Genomic DNA, 16,182 nt, shown 5'->3' with positions numbered 1-16,182 from the left:
GAGGGAACAATTGTTCTATACTGTGAAGGAAAGCCCTGTGCTATTTTGGACCAGCGAATAACAACATTAGGCATCTAAAACAGAGGAGAATAGTCACAGCTTGTGTAATTGAATGAATGCATGTCTTTCTGCTTGCACGCCCTAGAACGACAGAGTATCAAATCTGCCGCTTAAGATGGACCATGAAGAGTTAAGAGTCAATAGGAATGCTTAGATCGGTGTGTGGGGCTCATCAGAACTCGTGCAAACATTAACGAGGAAATAAGGAGTGCAATTTGGTCGGTCTTCAAGAAAGACGCCCAATCGTGACCCTTAATAGCACAAAGTCTGCAGAGTTCTTCACATACTTGCTGACAAAGCTTTAACTCTTTTTATTAAGAGATCAGAGCTCATATGAAGCCTGCATGCAACTTTCCATTTTTTAAAAGAAGCTAAGGCACAACACCTAGTTTAAGACTGAAATGCCCTGCCTTACTGTATTTCAATATTCAAAAGTAAAGGAGATCCATTTCATATTCAACCCATTGACTTGCAGCAATTATTTTTTTATTTTTTTAATAAAAACATTGAATTGTTTTATTTAAAAAGTGTTGATTATCATCACAACAAATATTGGAAATAATAATGAATACATAAATAAAATTACATTTATAAGTTTCGCTACATCCCTGATAAAAATTATACCAGAAATTTTGTGAGGTAGTGTTGAGTGGGTGTCATACAAGGTTGCATGGATGTGCAAATTTGATATAAAATGCCATTTTGAAAACCCCATAAATAGTGTTCAATCAGTCCAACAGAATTCCATACAACAACGCTACACTAATTAAATGTAGTAAAGCCCATAACCTTGATATCTTCTAGTGGTGCAACGGATCATCATTGATCCGTGATCCGTTCGGATCAATATCTTCGGTTCGGCACTCACGTGATCCGCGGATTGATTTATGAAAAAAAAGTTGTGCGCATGTTCAGTCCACACACAGCGTGGTCATGGCGAGCGTTATGAACCGCAGAGAGCGTGACGCCTCATTCGCGCCGCAAAACCTCCAGACGTGCGTAAACGCGTCTTTACATTGACTTCACATTGAAATCACTCGCGCCAGACCATAGACATGCGCCAGACGCTCTATTCGCGTTTGGTGTGAACGCAGCATGGGTGACGGCGAGAGAGAGAGAGAGAAAGAGTGCCTGCGAGTGCGAGCGAGCAAGGTAATACGTTGTCAAATATGTTTAAACTTAAATGAACTACATATACAAGTAGTTATGTCTCTTTGTATTAATTTGTCCTGTTATTGACATAGGCCTAATGCACGTCATTGACAAAATGCGCAACCAGATGTTCGAATAATTCGAATGTGTTTTTTAGAGGGAATATTCGAACGTCATTTTTGAGCAATTTTGACAGCCCTATATGACAGTGGAAACACATAAAGCATTGGTCCATGTTTAAAGGAAGGAGATGCCTTTTTATGTTGCACTTTAAGTTGTTTTTCATTAATTATGTTAAAAAGAAGATATTATGCCTTGTGCACTTTAAGTTGATTTTATATATTTTAATTTAATAATTTAAAAGTGTTAATAATTTTGAAAAATTTTTTTTTGCTGATCCGAAAAATGATCCGATCCGTGACTCTGATCCGAGAAACGATCCGAACCGTGAGTTTTTTGATCCGTTGCACCCCTAATATCTTCACCCCCTATCCTGTCAGATGTGGTCAAATACAACTACAGTTGGCCCCCGTAAACCATGCTACAACCAAATATGTGACAACATGATAGTGTTAGAAAAAACTCATGTTTATTGTCCACCCTCAAGATGAAATGAGATCCATTACCCAAAATTTAGACTGGAGGTTTAAAACCCGTCTTACCTGCTCCGGAGTTTCTGTGCATTCCAGGTCCTGCGTGTCTGTGGGCGCCTGGGGAAAGCATGCTCCCGGGTGGGCGCAGGTTTTCCATGTGTCCATGAGCAGCTCCGAACTGCTGCTGCTGCTGTTGGTGGTGGTGTTGGTGGTGGTGGTGGCTTATTCCTCCAGCTGGACTTAACGCACCACCGCCACTCCCAGCATTACCGTTCGAGTTAGATAATCCACCGTGGTAAAATCCAGACCGCGAGCGTGATCGAGTCCTGGGTGGCTCCATAGTCACTGGATAGGAGTGATGATGATGATGATGATGGTGGTGGTGGTGGAAAGGGGAAGTGGGAGGGGAATGAGATGCCGCAGAGGAGCTCTCAAGCGCTCCAGAAAGTCTAGTGCTGCCCAGGCTGTGGCCCCCCTCCGAACCCCCGTATTCCGCTGGGTGGGCCCCTGCGTCCTCGCATAAATCAGCACGCTTGGGAACGGGGTCCGGGGAACAGACGCGGGGCTCTCGAGACGCTGAATGACCAGTAGTGGCGATTGGCATTTCCTTTCGGCTTATACGATTCCCCCTCTTCCTCCTCTCCGATTCCACGCCAGAAAACACAGATTAAAAACACTGTTTAAAAAAAAACAAAAAAAAACAGTTCAATCATTAAAATGCTTACAAACATTACGTTCAAAAACACTGTTTAAATATACAGTCATTAAAACGTTTACGAAACTAAAATGTTTTATTATTACAACACTCTAAAACACCAGAGAGTTGCTAAAACATAAAAAATAAAAAAAGTAAAAACATTTTGGACTCATATAACTTACATTTACAGTAAAAATCAAACAATTTTGGATGCCAGAATTTCACAGTAAAACAATAGTGACATCACTAGAGTGCATTAGTCACCAAATTTTTATAGTTTCTAGCTACATACGTGATTCAATTTTATAAATCAATTTTATAAATCAATATATCGATTTGAGCTATTAAATAATTAATTATATAAACATTACGCAAAAAAAAATACAATACTAACTGATAAAAAAACAAGTATTAAGTTACGAATAACAAACACAAGTTAGTTCATTTGATTATTTAACTTTAAAACCTTAATACAGTACAGTGAAATTACATGTATTAAGTCTTATAAATCAATAGTTTTTCACCGTTTATAGTAAAGTAATGGGACGATGCAATACTGAAGAACTGGAGATTATTAAAACTGGTAGATTGATCAAACGTATGCGGTTTAAAAGCCTCTTTTTGTTTTAGTAACTTAATTCCTTCTAGGCGTGTCCTACTTACTACATACAAAACTATTATAAAAATATCAATAAATTGGCTTGTTGTCCCTTGAATGATATTTAAAGCATTTTAAAAACATTTTAGACGCCAAACTTTCAAACCCACGCCAAGTCATACCAAAGGAGAAATAAGAACTAAAAACAACACAAAAACTAGCCGAGACGCGCTACACAACACAGCACGCACGTGCGTTATGTTTATGCTAAATAAAGTAAGTAAATAAAAGTATCCAAGTAAGAGGGAGCAGCTGGTTATCAGACACTTCCGTGAAGCGCTAGCGTTAGCTCCAAGCTACACAAAAACACACAAATAAACATAATATTGCCTGTCTACCGCTCTTTTAACACACCAAACACACAAATATACTCTATCACAACACGCCTTGCTCATCCACACAGTGTTTAACCGATTTGAATCACATTTAGAGTGAAGCCATGTAGATGCATTAGCTTATGTTAGCTGTGAACGTCGCGCTGGCTTTAGTCCACCATCTGCCTTTAGTCTCACAAAACTACAACAAATAAAGCCCTTGTCGTCCTTTAAAACCTCAGGGCCACATGTCCCGTCCTGAACATCGGCTCATCGCTGATGAATCTGCTTGGGTTGAGACACACATTGATATTTATAAACTGTTTTGTGGCGATCCGTGAGAGGCGAAGCGTTTTAAACTCCCTAATTATATTTACATCAGTGGAAAAAACGGTTTAAAAGGGCTCTTTTTTCCACTCCTCCCACTCAAACAAACGCATGTATATATTATCTATAAAATGAAAAGCGGAACTCACCCGGAGCTGAGTGGAGCTGTGCGTTATGAAGTGTTTTTGAGCTGATCTTTTGGCGTGGCGCTCCTCCGCTCAGACGGTGTCAGTGAGAAATAATGTGACAGACCATCAGCGCGATTTCACAGCTCCACAGCACAGCAGACCAGAGAAGCCGAGCACAGAGTCAGTCAACGCACTAGATCAAGCGCAAACAGAATGGCTCCCACTGCTCTCTCTAACCCAAATTGTTCACAAACGAGGCCCATTTCACAATCCACAATTTTCAACTGAAAACTAAGACAAACTCTACCATAACTATAAAAGGGAAACCATTCTTAAAACAATGAAAATACATAACTGCACTCTCACTTAAATGTATTATTATATAATACTACTTTATCTACTTTACTTAATAAATATTACTTATTCATCCTTAAACAGTGTAAGCAATGTACAAGGAGAAATGTCACAACATTTTATTCGAAACTAATAGGTCTAATAGTGATTTCTAACTAGGTAAACATGGCGTTATTAGCCTATATAGCCTTATTGATTTGCTTGATTAATGATTAAAACAGGGAATATGCCAATCAAATAGCCTAGCCTAATCATCATCTTCAAATTTCCCCATATTTTAGACTGAAATGTCTTTAGTCTTTAAGTTTAGCCTACCTTTTTGTCCAACCGTAGACCTAAAAAAAAAAAAAAAATTATTTATATTATCTTGTGCTGTTTTTGTTTCTTATTATTGCCAACTTTAATGGCATAAAGTTCAAATTAAAATAAAGTTCTGAAATAAATGTACAAATATATAAAAAATAGTATTTACTTATTTATAAATAATTTTTCTTTTAATTATTATATATATATATATTTATTTATTTATTTATTGTATATTTTATATATTTACAAATGTATTTTAACAATAATTGTTATTATTATTATTATTTATCATTAAATAGCTAGGTGATGCCTATAAAATCGATCGTGTTTCTATTGCTCTGGTCTAGGTGGAGCACTGAAGGGAATGCAAAATAGAGAGAGATGCGCCGCTGAAGGGGAAACGCGTGAATAATTTACAAATGTTAGATGCTTCTCCAATTTATCTTGACAACACGTGTAAACTGCCTCTATTCACTTAAATATCCCCTGCACTTTTTCGATTTATGTAAACGTTTGATTTGCTTCGTCTGTAGTGGTTAACATGGGCCATTCTCTAGGGCTTGTTGTTGGACATTTAAACCTGATCACGCCTCTTTTTGGCTAGTAGCAATAGTGTGTGGACATAGAAGTCGACCAAGGCAAAAAGAAGATTTAATGAAACTGACAAAAGTGTGATGTTTACTTTTAAGTGACATGATTCTAGATTAACTTCCCTTGGTCTTTGGATTAATGCATTTTAGTTTTAAGTATCAAATTTATGTGAACATGTAGCCTAGTAGCAGGCTATTATGTCCTGAGATGGGGCTGCTTTTAACCTCGCTCCTTCTTCTTTCTTTCATTTAGATGAACTGATTTAACCCTGAAATAAACGTGTTATGGGTTAAACAAGACATTTAATGAGTAAACAGATCTGCATTTTTCAATTTCTTCAAGAAGTCTTCAATGAGTCACATAGTCCCATTTTATAATCCCACCTTGACACACTGTTTTTATCTCACTTTCTTTTGAAAGTCACATGCACATCATATGCTTCCCAGAATGCGTTTATGATGCACTATTTAATCATGTCCTGTTATCTCTATTTGTAAGCCCTGAGCCCAAAGTAAGATCTTTCCTGGTTACATTGAAACGCATAGAATAGATACTACACATATAGTAGGCGTGTTCTGAAGTGATAATTTAAAGATTGGGCGAGAGATGGCAGCAAGAGGGGCTGCTTTGAAAGGAAATATGGGGGAGTGATAGAGAGAGGGATAGGGGGATGGGGAGAGAGAGGATGGGGGTAGGGAGGTGTGTGAGAGTGTGTGTAAGGGGGGATCGGCTGATATGCCCTCTTATTGGTTTGTTCAAATGGTGGGGGAGGGGCACCCTGCATACACCAGCTGTATGAGGAGAGAGAGGAGAAACAAAGGGTGAGATGGCGAGGGGGGGGCATAGCGTGCATTTCCTCACTAATATTCAGGGATAATTAAAATTCAGGCAGGGCAGATGATTTAAAATCCTGATACGCTCAAATTAAAAATTAACATGCACCCAGATTCTGATCTGTTTCAATATTAAACACAAAAAAACTACTTTTAAGTATAGAACTCTTTTATTAATACTTGAGGAATATTTTACAGTAACTTCATGTTTTCAATGGTTTTTCTCCAGTGCCCATTCCCAGCACTCTTTTTCCTTAACCTTGACCAGGCAGATTTTATTCATCAAGAGATCTTTGTAATGCGGTGAAATGTGCATACGTACATAAGCCTGAGGAAGCTGTGCTTTGCATTATTTATTTAAAGGACAAAGGAATTACTGGAACCCTCTAAAACCAGTCTCAAAAAAGAGAGAGCGAGCAAGGAGGAAGAGAGCAGACTGGGTGAGAATGAGCGAGAGAAAGAAGGGGGGAAAAAAACACAGGAAATGAGAGAGGGAGAAGGGAGGAGAGCGCCCGGCCTCTTTGCGTTTAAAGCCAAACCAAATCTGAGGGAATTGGCATTGGCCGCTTCGCATGAGAACCGAGAGGAAAAAACTATAAGACAGAAAAGGGTTGAAGAGAAATGCCAAGAATGCAAAGGCAAGAATCAACACATTTAAGAGTCTTTCGTTCTGCTGGCTGACTCGCTCTCTTTTCTGAATGCAATTATAAACTACCACATTTTCACACTGTAAGCTGAAAGCCGGTTTTCATTAAGACACGTCGACTTGGGTGTTGGTAGTCAGCCTTAATTAGTTGAAGACCTGGTGGGCCCGTAAACATAAAACATGCCTACTAAACCTAAAGGTTCTTCAGAAATGGTGCATTCTGGTACAAGCAGCTGGGATGTCTTTAAGCTGTCTTTGAAAAGTTAGACATCACCATTTGGCTGGGACAGATGAGTTTACTGATTCGGGATCGCTGTGATGTCTTTTGGAGTAGAAATAGCGGGATCCTGGTCTAGGCGTCCCATGACGAGTCTTCCCCGTTAACATCAGAGGTTGTGTGTGTTTGCCAAGTTTTCTATAGTGCGTCGGGCGTAGATTCTCTGTCTGCTTTCAAGTCACATGGCCCATGGATGTCATGCCAAAACCTACTGAGACTTACAACACACACATTATAACACACACACACAGTCATATATACATCACGTACATGCCAGCTTGTCTCAGGCCTGTGGCTCTGTAAGTTAACATGCCACATACTGTTCACATAAACATGCTTTATGACATGTTACTAATGCATTTCACTATCATATGCACTGTTTTTCAAACATAAAGTCCCATAAAAGCCAAACCTGCGTAATCACGAATCGTGACTTTCTCAGATTTGCTAACAAATAACTCTCATGAGTCGGCTATTTTAATGAAATTGAAAACCCACACTGTAAAAACAAATTACATCCCCAAGTGAAAAATTTCAAGTGACCGATAACATCTAAATTTTTCAATTAGTCTGACATATTATTGTTAACAGACTATTGCAACAAGAATTTCACTTGGGCCAATTGAAAAATTTAGATGTTATCGGTCACTTGAAATTTTTGATTTGGGAGGGTTAGAAATTTTTTACAGTGCATGGAACTAGCATGTTGAATTAGTCTGACGAATTCTTCATTGAATGAACCCACCAAATCGGTTAAAGTGGCTATAATAAACTAATATAGTTTATAATATAAACTATAAGTGTGTCATGACAAAAGAGTGCTGAAGGGAAGATTGTTGTAGGTTAAAACAGAAACAAGCTAACATTTTTGCACATTTTAGCTTGTTCCATCATCCTGAAGTCGATGGGTTTATTTGAATGGGATTTTGGTTAAATGTCTGAAATAAGATCTGTGTTTAACACAAAAAAATATATTTTCATGTTTTATTCTATGATAAAATAAATTCTCCTTCCCCACTAATGATTGTTAGCATGTGGCTAAATAGGACTACAGCGGTTGTAGGGAACATTAAACATCATCACTCTGAACAGGAAAGCTCACTAGTCTGCTTTCACAGACTTTCTGTGTTTATAATCAAACTATTTTTAAACTATCAAGGAAAATGTATTTTTAAATAAAGATTGAAAGAGTTGTCAGGAGCTTACTGATGGTGACGTCAAAGTAAATTGACCGTGTTGTAGTTTTTTTATAGCCTATGTTTAGCTTTTTAATTCTGGTGTTTTTAGGCTTATAAATTCATTAAAGTTGTGTTAATTTGTCATGATGAACAAAACGTGTAGGAATCATAAACTTTTGTTGGTCACAGACAAATCCTGTTGGGTTTTTGTTGAGGGAACCAGGGTTGGCCTACAAAAATATGTTCTCACTGCAGTGACCTGCACTGCAAGAAAGCAAAAATATATTCTCTATTTATCTTTAAACCTCATTTTTTATAGCTACCATTAGCATTATGGTAATGAAATTAATAAGTATGCCTGATATAATAATATGGCAAGGAAAATAAAATAAATGTCAACTAAAATATAAATTTTTTTATGTTTTAATTAAGTAATTGATTCATGTTTATATTTATTGTATTATTATTACTTTCATTTTCTTTGAATATTTAACTCTAATGGGGGGTTCCCCTTATTATACAGCTTTCATATTATTATAGTTCTATAAATTGGTCCTAGTATGAAAAAGTGTGAAAACTATTACCCCTGTACTATTACACTTCCAAAGTCTTATTTTGCTGCAAACTATATTACCATTTTCATAAACTAACTAGGTCTAATACAAAAAATATGTATTATTCAGAATATTTGAATATAGAGAAACTTTTGCAACAATTTTTTTCCCTACATTTGAAACAAAGCTTTCACTACACTGAGACACTGGCACAACTTACCCCAAAGCATCGGACTCACTTTATCCCACAGCTACCATTAGGATGCTTCATTTAATAATTCATGGCTAATCTTTAGCCAAATAATTTACATGTTCATTGGCAATTCACCAACATGTATAATGTATATTTTCAGACCTGAATAAATTTGCTTTGACCTAAAATTAATTGTATGTGCCATGTAGAAAATGTACTTTGAAATGCAAACAACAGTTTTGAATAAAAAATGATTGCCACTTTTCTTGTGTTCATCTGCCAGTCACTGGCAGCTCTATATAGTGAGTACTTTCTAAATATGTATGTATGTATGTATGTATGTATGTATGTATGTATGTATGTATGTATGTATGTATGTATGTATATATATATATATATATATATATATATATATATATATACACACACACACACACACCCTGGACCACAAAACCAGTCACAAGTCGCACAGGTATATTTGTGGCAATAGCCAACAAAACATTGTATGGGTCAAAAATATAGATTTTTCTTTTATGCCAAAAATCATTAGGATATTAAGTAAAGATCATGTGCTTTCAAATGAAGATATTTTTTAATTTCCTAGCATAAATATATAAAACATTTATTTTTGTGAGTGAATGCAGCACAATCGCGAACATAAATGATCAATTTTAAAGGCGATTTTCTCGATGTTTTGATTTTTTTTGCACCCTCAGATTCCAGATTTTCAAATAGTTGTATCTCGGCCAAATATTGTCCTATCCTAACAAACCATACAGCAATGGAAATATTATTTATTCAGCTTTCAGATGATGTATACAGTAATCTCAATTTCAAAAACTTGACCCGTGTGACTGGTTTTGTGGCCCATGGTCACATGGATATATATATAGTTGCCTTGATTAAGAGGGCGACACAGCTTACCCCACTCTCCCCTACTCTTATTCTATCCCCTCCATTTCTCAGCCAGAAAGAAGAGGATTTAGGCTAGTTTTTCAGAGCCAAACCAAACCAGCATGAAAAAAGGACAGAAAGAGAAGCCCTCCCTTCCTCTAACCCTGTTTTGCTCTTCTCTGTGTAGTTTGGCAGTCGACGTGTGTGTGTGTGTGTGTGTGTGTGTGTGTGTGTGTGTGTGTGTGTGTGTGTGTGTGTGTGTGTGTGTGTGTGTGTGTGTGTGTGTGCGGTCTGTGTGAACAAGCGCTCATGTGGACAGGGCTCTGACTCTGCTGTTTGGTGAAGTTCCCATGTTAGGCTTGATGGGAAATGCTTTTTTATCCCTCACTGAATGAAGTTGGTTCAGCATAGAGTAACCATTGGACCAAATGCTGAGAAGAAACTCATGCCTGATGCTTACCTGCCCAACAGAAACCCACAATATTTAACCCTATGGTAAGTGTCATGTTATTAATATGAAATAAATTACCATTCAGCAGTTTTTTATGTTTTTGAAAAAAATATCTTATGCTCACCTAGGCTGTATTTATTTGATCAGAAATCCCCAAAACTGTATTGTGAAAAAAATTACAATTTAAAGTAACTGTTTTCTATTAAATATATATATATATCAAATGTAATTTATTCCTGTGATGGCAAAGCTGAATTTTCAACATCATTACTCCAGTCTTCAGTTTCACAAGATCCTTCAGAAATCATACAACAGTAATCATTCAGCAATCTACAAATCAGTTGCAGCTAAACACCCATCAGGTGAGCATTTACCATTTATTATATAGAATAAATCATTAGCACGAATTACAGAATGAACTGTTACCATAACAAAGCTTCAAATGAAGTGTTTTCCCTTCCAATGCACGCATTGTGGAGGAGTTGTGTGTATGTGTATAAATAATGCTAAACTGAGGGCAATAGTGCATTGCAACTTAAGCCAGACTCTTATTCATCCTTTATATCTCAACACGCACAGTCTCAGTCTCGGCTTCAATGATTCTCCTTCTCACGGCTTTCTGTGCCCATCCAATCGAGCGCCTTTTGGTGATGTCATCGCTCTGTATATGTGTGTGTATGTGTGTGTGCACGAAAGCAGTTTTGGGTTTCTCCTAAACTCCCGTTCTCCCACACTGGAGCTTTTTAATCTCTCGGATGGAGAGAAAGAGGATGAAAAAGCCAGAGCGGACAGATCGAGGGGTTGAGAAGCGGCGACCATGACAACACATGAAATCTGAGCGGCTGACATCTGTGTCTCTCTCGTTCTCTCTGTCCCTCTCAATCTCCCTCTCTGTTGTTTCTTTGACTCGCATCCAGCAAACAACCCACAAGCTTTCATTTCATAACAGACTCCGACAAGTCTGATGACCTCACACGGCCCTAGACATCATCTTTGATTTCAAACCGCAATGACTGGCCACAGCAGAAGTGTGAATGAAGTCTCTTTATAACATCAAGCCTGACTTGAGTCCAACCCTGCTATGACGGACTCATAATATCACAGCACCCACACACACTTCTCACCAACATTTGTCTTCTCTCTGTCTTCTGACTGTTCGAATTGTTGAGCATATTTTCTTTTGAAATCATTTCTTGCTTCCTGTCCCTGCACCTCTTGCCACATCCTTTGCTGTACCGAGAGGCTGTCACAGTTGAGACGCTCACACATTTCCTGCATCTCATCATCTTGTGCATCAAAACTACTACAGATCCGCTACAACCATGGTGAGCTTCTGTCCTATATGTGGGAAACCTGTTTATTTTGGTGAGTGGCATCTGGGAGTTGGAGGGATCCATTTTTAACATGCTTAAAACATACTGATTAAGATGATATTGAGGTATTATGTAGTTATCAACAGTGAGAAACGTCAATATAAAGTGTTGAGGTGCTGCATGTAATGTGTTTACATGCAAACATTTCACATTAGCTTCTGTTTTGACTTAAAAGTGCTCATTATTTTGACTTACTGTTGAGGTATTTCAATAGTATATGGTTTATATTGTGCCCAAGTTTTGGGTTTTCATGTCTAATTGTGTGTTAACTTTTATATGAACAGTAGAGCGTTGTAAAAAGGTCATCACAGAGCATGCTAAATGCTAAGTTCTGAGTAGCTATATAGATTCTGCCTTTATGCTAGATGAAACAAACTAGTTGTTGTGTAACTAGGTGTGTGTAGGCCTTTATCTGTATGCATTTGTGTAGAGTTAATCAGCCTGCAGTCTCCTAACCGCCATCAGTGCCTCACGACATGCGTCATAAGCGCACAGGAAGTGTCTGCCTGTGGCAGGAAGTGGAATATGCCAGAGCAAAAGAGGCTTGACTGCTTAAATTGGCAGATAGCAATGCAGAAACCTATGGACACTTGAAGAAAGAGAAGAATTTGGACAGAAAAATCCTGTAGCTGCCAGTCAGCTTTCAGCGTCAAGACTGAAGAATAAAGCTCCTTCAGTTTTTGAGGTGGACTGCAGGCGGTTGTTGATTCTGCCAGGAAGAGAAAAGCTGACCAAGATGTTGGTAGCTGAGGTTCAGTTTCAAACTGATCCTCGTTCAACCTAGAGGTTTCATGTCCTATGGTTAAGGTCAGGGTTTCAGTAGGAGGGCTCGTTGTAGGCCCGCATGAAAAGGTTATAAAAGGGTATATCTACATAGAAATCAGAATGTGAATGCAATCCAAAATGAATGTGAAATCAGTCCAAGATGGAAGAATTCAAAGAGTGTTCAGATTCACACTCTGAATCCCCTTAAAAGATTCCGGAAAATACACGGATAAAGTGACCCGGGTTCGTTTGATTTTGGTTCATTCACACTGCCAGTGATTTTCAGTGATGTTCACACACAACCCGTAAAAATGCCTTAAAGACACGTGACATCGATGTGACTTTTAATCTCAGCAGCGTCTTAAGTTTGCTTATGAGCTGCGATCTCTCTCTCGTGAAACCACGCTTGTGCATTTTTTTCTCTGATTCGATCATAACCTTGCGCATTACGTAGCCTACCGTTTCACAGCTGGCGAACGATCCCGGCTTCAGCGTCATCACATACGACACGGCATTATTACGGCTTTTGTTCACACAGCGCGCGTTCCGGGACTGAACACGGCAATGTTATAGGTCCCCAACACGGCATCGATGATCGATCCCGGCATAAATCCCGGGTCGAGTTTGCGTTCACACAGAAGGCGCTCTGGCAATTTGCCGGCAATTTCCCGGGTTCAAAGCGCTGTGTGAAAGAATTATTATTATTTATAAAAGGCAATCATTTTGACTCATTCTTCAGTAAGTAAAAAAAGAAAGAAAGATGTATTTATAATATTGCACTTTTCAATAGACGTCTATGAGGCAAGTCTAAACCACTATAAACAAATAAACTTTATAACCACACTAAAGGGAAAGTCTAAATTGTTCTTCTTTGAGTTGTTTCAGAGGATGAGCAAGAATAATTTAACTCAAAATTACAAACACAAAACATGTTTTATCTTCAGAACAACACGCACCAACATGAGCCATGTACAATAAGATCAGGAAAATGCATTAAGGATGTAAATGTTATACATTTTGTTGTCATGTTGACTGAATATACATTATTGTGTTCATATATGTTGTATCACAGTAAATAACATTTTCAAATCAGTGTTGTTATTGTTAACTAAATCTAAAACTATTAAAAACCCTTTTCTGTAAGGGCTGATATTTTTTTTACATAAATATTATTACTAAAACTAAAATATAAATAAAGTTGCACAGATTAAAAAACAATAATAATGACAAAAGCACGCTAAAATTTCTAAAGTTGAAAATATAAAAATTTGAACTAATTCAAAATATTAATCAATACTAATAATCAATACCATATGTGACCCTGGACCACAAAACCAGTCACATGGGTACATTTTTTGCAATTAAGATTGCAAACTGAAAACTGAATAAATGAGCTTTCCATTGATGTGTGGTTTGTTAGGATAGGACAATATTTGGCCGAGATACAACTATTTGAAAATCTGGAATCTGAGGGTGCAAAAAAATGGAAACATTGAGAAAATCGCCTTTAAAGTTGTCCATTTATGTTCGCGATTATGCTGCATTCACTCACAAAAATAAATGTTTTATATATTCACGGCAGGAAATTTGAAAAATATCTTCATGGAACATGATCTTTACTTAATATCCTAATGATTTTTGGCATAAAAATCGATGATTTTGACCCATACAATGTATTGTTGGCTATTGCCACAAATATACCCGTGCAACTTGTGACTGGTTTTGTGATCCAGGGTCACATATGCATAATACTAAAATAACACTGATTCTAATTGACTAATTTATTAGGCTGAATGAAAACTTTAGATTTTTGGGTGAAATATCCCTTTAAACTTTGACCTTTGATTCATTCAGGTGAGAAGAAGAGGTCACTGGGACGGGATTATCACCCATTATGCTTGAAGTGTCACAAGTGTAAAAGACAGCTAACACCTGGTCAGCATGCAGAGGTATACATATGTGCACTTTATCAAACCTTTTAATGCATAATAATACCAAACACTGTAAACTGATTGATGACAATGACATGCAGACATCCATTGAGGTGTTACACTGATAATATGCATAATGCAATAAAGCTCCAGATTTTGATTGTCACTGTTTTTTACATCTCTATACAGCATGATGAGAAGCCATACTGCACTAACTGCTACATGAGAGATTTTGGACCTAGAGGTGAGAGCAAATGACTGTATTTATTGTGTTTTAATAATACAATATAATATAATATAAAAACAATCAACTATGTTTCTTTGTGCAGGTAGCCGAAATCCTGTTGCTCGGACCTTTAACACAGCTACTTCTTAAAAGAGATCTTGCAGTCTTGAGAAACACACAACATCTAGATCTACAAACAACACCACATCTACTGTATCTGCTTAACACTGCCACAGTAAACCATTGGAAAATACCGCCAAGTCGATCTATCTTTACCACAGTATAAAACATAACTCCGCCCTTATGTTTCCATTCCTCATAAAAACCGTCAGAACCAAATCAACAGCCATCCACGTTGGCATTCTCTCAGGGAACTGAGTTACTTCAATGAACATTATTCTAGAATTAAGTTGTGTCTTTCCTGTTTCATCATTTCCTGGCCTTTAGAATGGGAGATGTGAAAATATCAGACCATAGAGTAAAACTAGTTATGAAAAGTGTTGGCTTTTACAAACATCATGTGGTTTTGGTTTAAAAATACAAAGTCAAGACTCTGTATACCATTAATTAATTGATTAACTTGAAACACAATGTAATTATTTTGTGCTCTATTATTGTTTGTTCTTTTTTCTGTGATTTTGAGGATCAGAGGCTATAAAACAAAGTTTTTTTTTTCATGAGGCAGCAAATGTATCTACAAAGCAAAAATGACAATAATTAATCATTGTGTCTTTTTAATTAGAAGCAGAAGCTTGCGTCCCAAACCTCATGGCGCATATGTGATGGCTTTATCATTTTTGTTATTCAGGAAGAATACATATTTGATTTTATCATTTTATCTGGGTTTTTTCTCATTAGTTCATTGAAAAGAAGTGTCACTCAGAGAGCTGCCAGCTAGTGCATTGTCAACTCATTCAATCAGAAGTATAATTCATGTCTCTTATCCTCAAATCCATAAAACAAACTGTAAAAAAAGGAATAATTTAATAATTATTGTTTGTATTGATCACAGTTCTTTTTTAATGAAAATTGGATTTGAATAATTAAAGATTTATACCTCAAAATGTAACTGCCTACAACTGGAATATAAATAATTTATTGTTGCATATCTTATTAAAGTATATATACAATATATATATATATATATATATATTTTTTTTTTTATTAATATATTTGTTTATATAAATAAATATATAAATTATACAAATATAATTTTTATTACTTCTAATTTGATATATATATATATATATATATATGTTTGTTTATAAAAAAATTATATAACTATAATTTGTATTTATAATTATATATATATATATATATATATATATATATAGCTGCTTGCTAGCATATTGTCAACTCATTGAATCACAATAATAATTTCATGCCTCTTATCCTCAAATAAACTGTAAAAAAATTATAAATAAAAAAAATTCTGATGAAAATTGGATTTGAATAATTAAAGATTTATACCTCAAAATGTAACTGCCTACAATTGAAATATAGATGATTTAAAAGTTGCATATTTTAAAAAGATAAATGATAAAAACATAATTACATAATTATGATTAATTGTTAACATTAATCATAATTAACTTTTTTATGTATCATATCTGCTCATATTCATAAGCATCCATATGCATTCAGACTAAGTAAAAATTACAAAAACACCCATCATCTGTAG

At 36.4% G+C, this 16,182-nt stretch overlaps 2 protein-coding genes across 3 annotated transcripts in view; one reads left to right on the top strand and one right to left on the bottom strand.

Annotated features, from left to right (window-relative positions):
• Nucleotides 1–4,076, bottom strand: part of rnf38 (ring finger protein 38) — a 36,727-nt gene extending 32,651 nt beyond the window's left edge. For both annotated transcript variants that reach the window (XM_082164425.1, XM_082164426.1), the window contains exons 1-2: nucleotides 3,951–4,076; nucleotides 1,875–2,481 (exon numbers count right to left, since the gene is read on the bottom strand). In XM_082164425.1, the coding sequence (XP_082020551.1) occupies nucleotides 1,875–2,409 (535 nt within the window). In that variant the 5' untranslated portion in view covers nucleotides 2,410–2,481; nucleotides 3,951–4,076. The remainder of the gene's footprint in view (nucleotides 1–1,874; nucleotides 2,482–3,950) is intronic.
• Nucleotides 4,077–11,424: 7,348 nt separating this feature from the next.
• Nucleotides 11,425–15,570, top strand: LOC309495057 (cysteine-rich protein 1). Its single transcript, XM_082164609.1, has 4 exons — nucleotides 11,425–11,571; nucleotides 14,199–14,293; nucleotides 14,465–14,519; nucleotides 14,605–15,570. The coding sequence occupies exons 1-4, from the start codon at nucleotides 11,529–11,531 to the stop codon at nucleotides 14,649–14,651; spliced, it is 240 nt and encodes a 79-aa protein (XP_082020735.1). The 5' UTR covers nucleotides 11,425–11,528; the 3' UTR covers nucleotides 14,652–15,570.
• Nucleotides 15,571–16,182: the final 612 nt, after the last annotated feature.

Source organism: Leuciscus leuciscus, assembly GCF_965113295.1.
Source record: "Leuciscus leuciscus genome assembly, chromosome: 3".
In the NCBI taxonomy this organism is placed as follows: domain Eukaryota; kingdom Metazoa; phylum Chordata; class Actinopteri; order Cypriniformes; family Leuciscidae; genus Leuciscus; species Leuciscus leuciscus.
Note: the sequence above shows the minus strand (reverse complement) of the source record. Positions and strands in the feature narration are given on the sequence as shown.

Excerpts from the sequence above, each read along its gene's own strand:
- LOC309495057 (XM_082164609.1), top strand. The coding sequence starts at position 11,529 with ATGGTGAGCTTCTGTCCTATATGTGGGAAACCTGTTTATTTTG. Across the intron at positions 11,572-14,198 it reads TGGGAAACCTGTTTATTTTG|GTGAGAAGAAGAGGTCACTG; the intron begins GTGAGTGGCATC and ends TGATTCATTCAG. Across the intron at positions 14,294-14,464 it reads CACCTGGTCAGCATGCAGAG|CATGATGAGAAGCCATACTG; the intron begins GTATACATATGT and ends ATCTCTATACAG.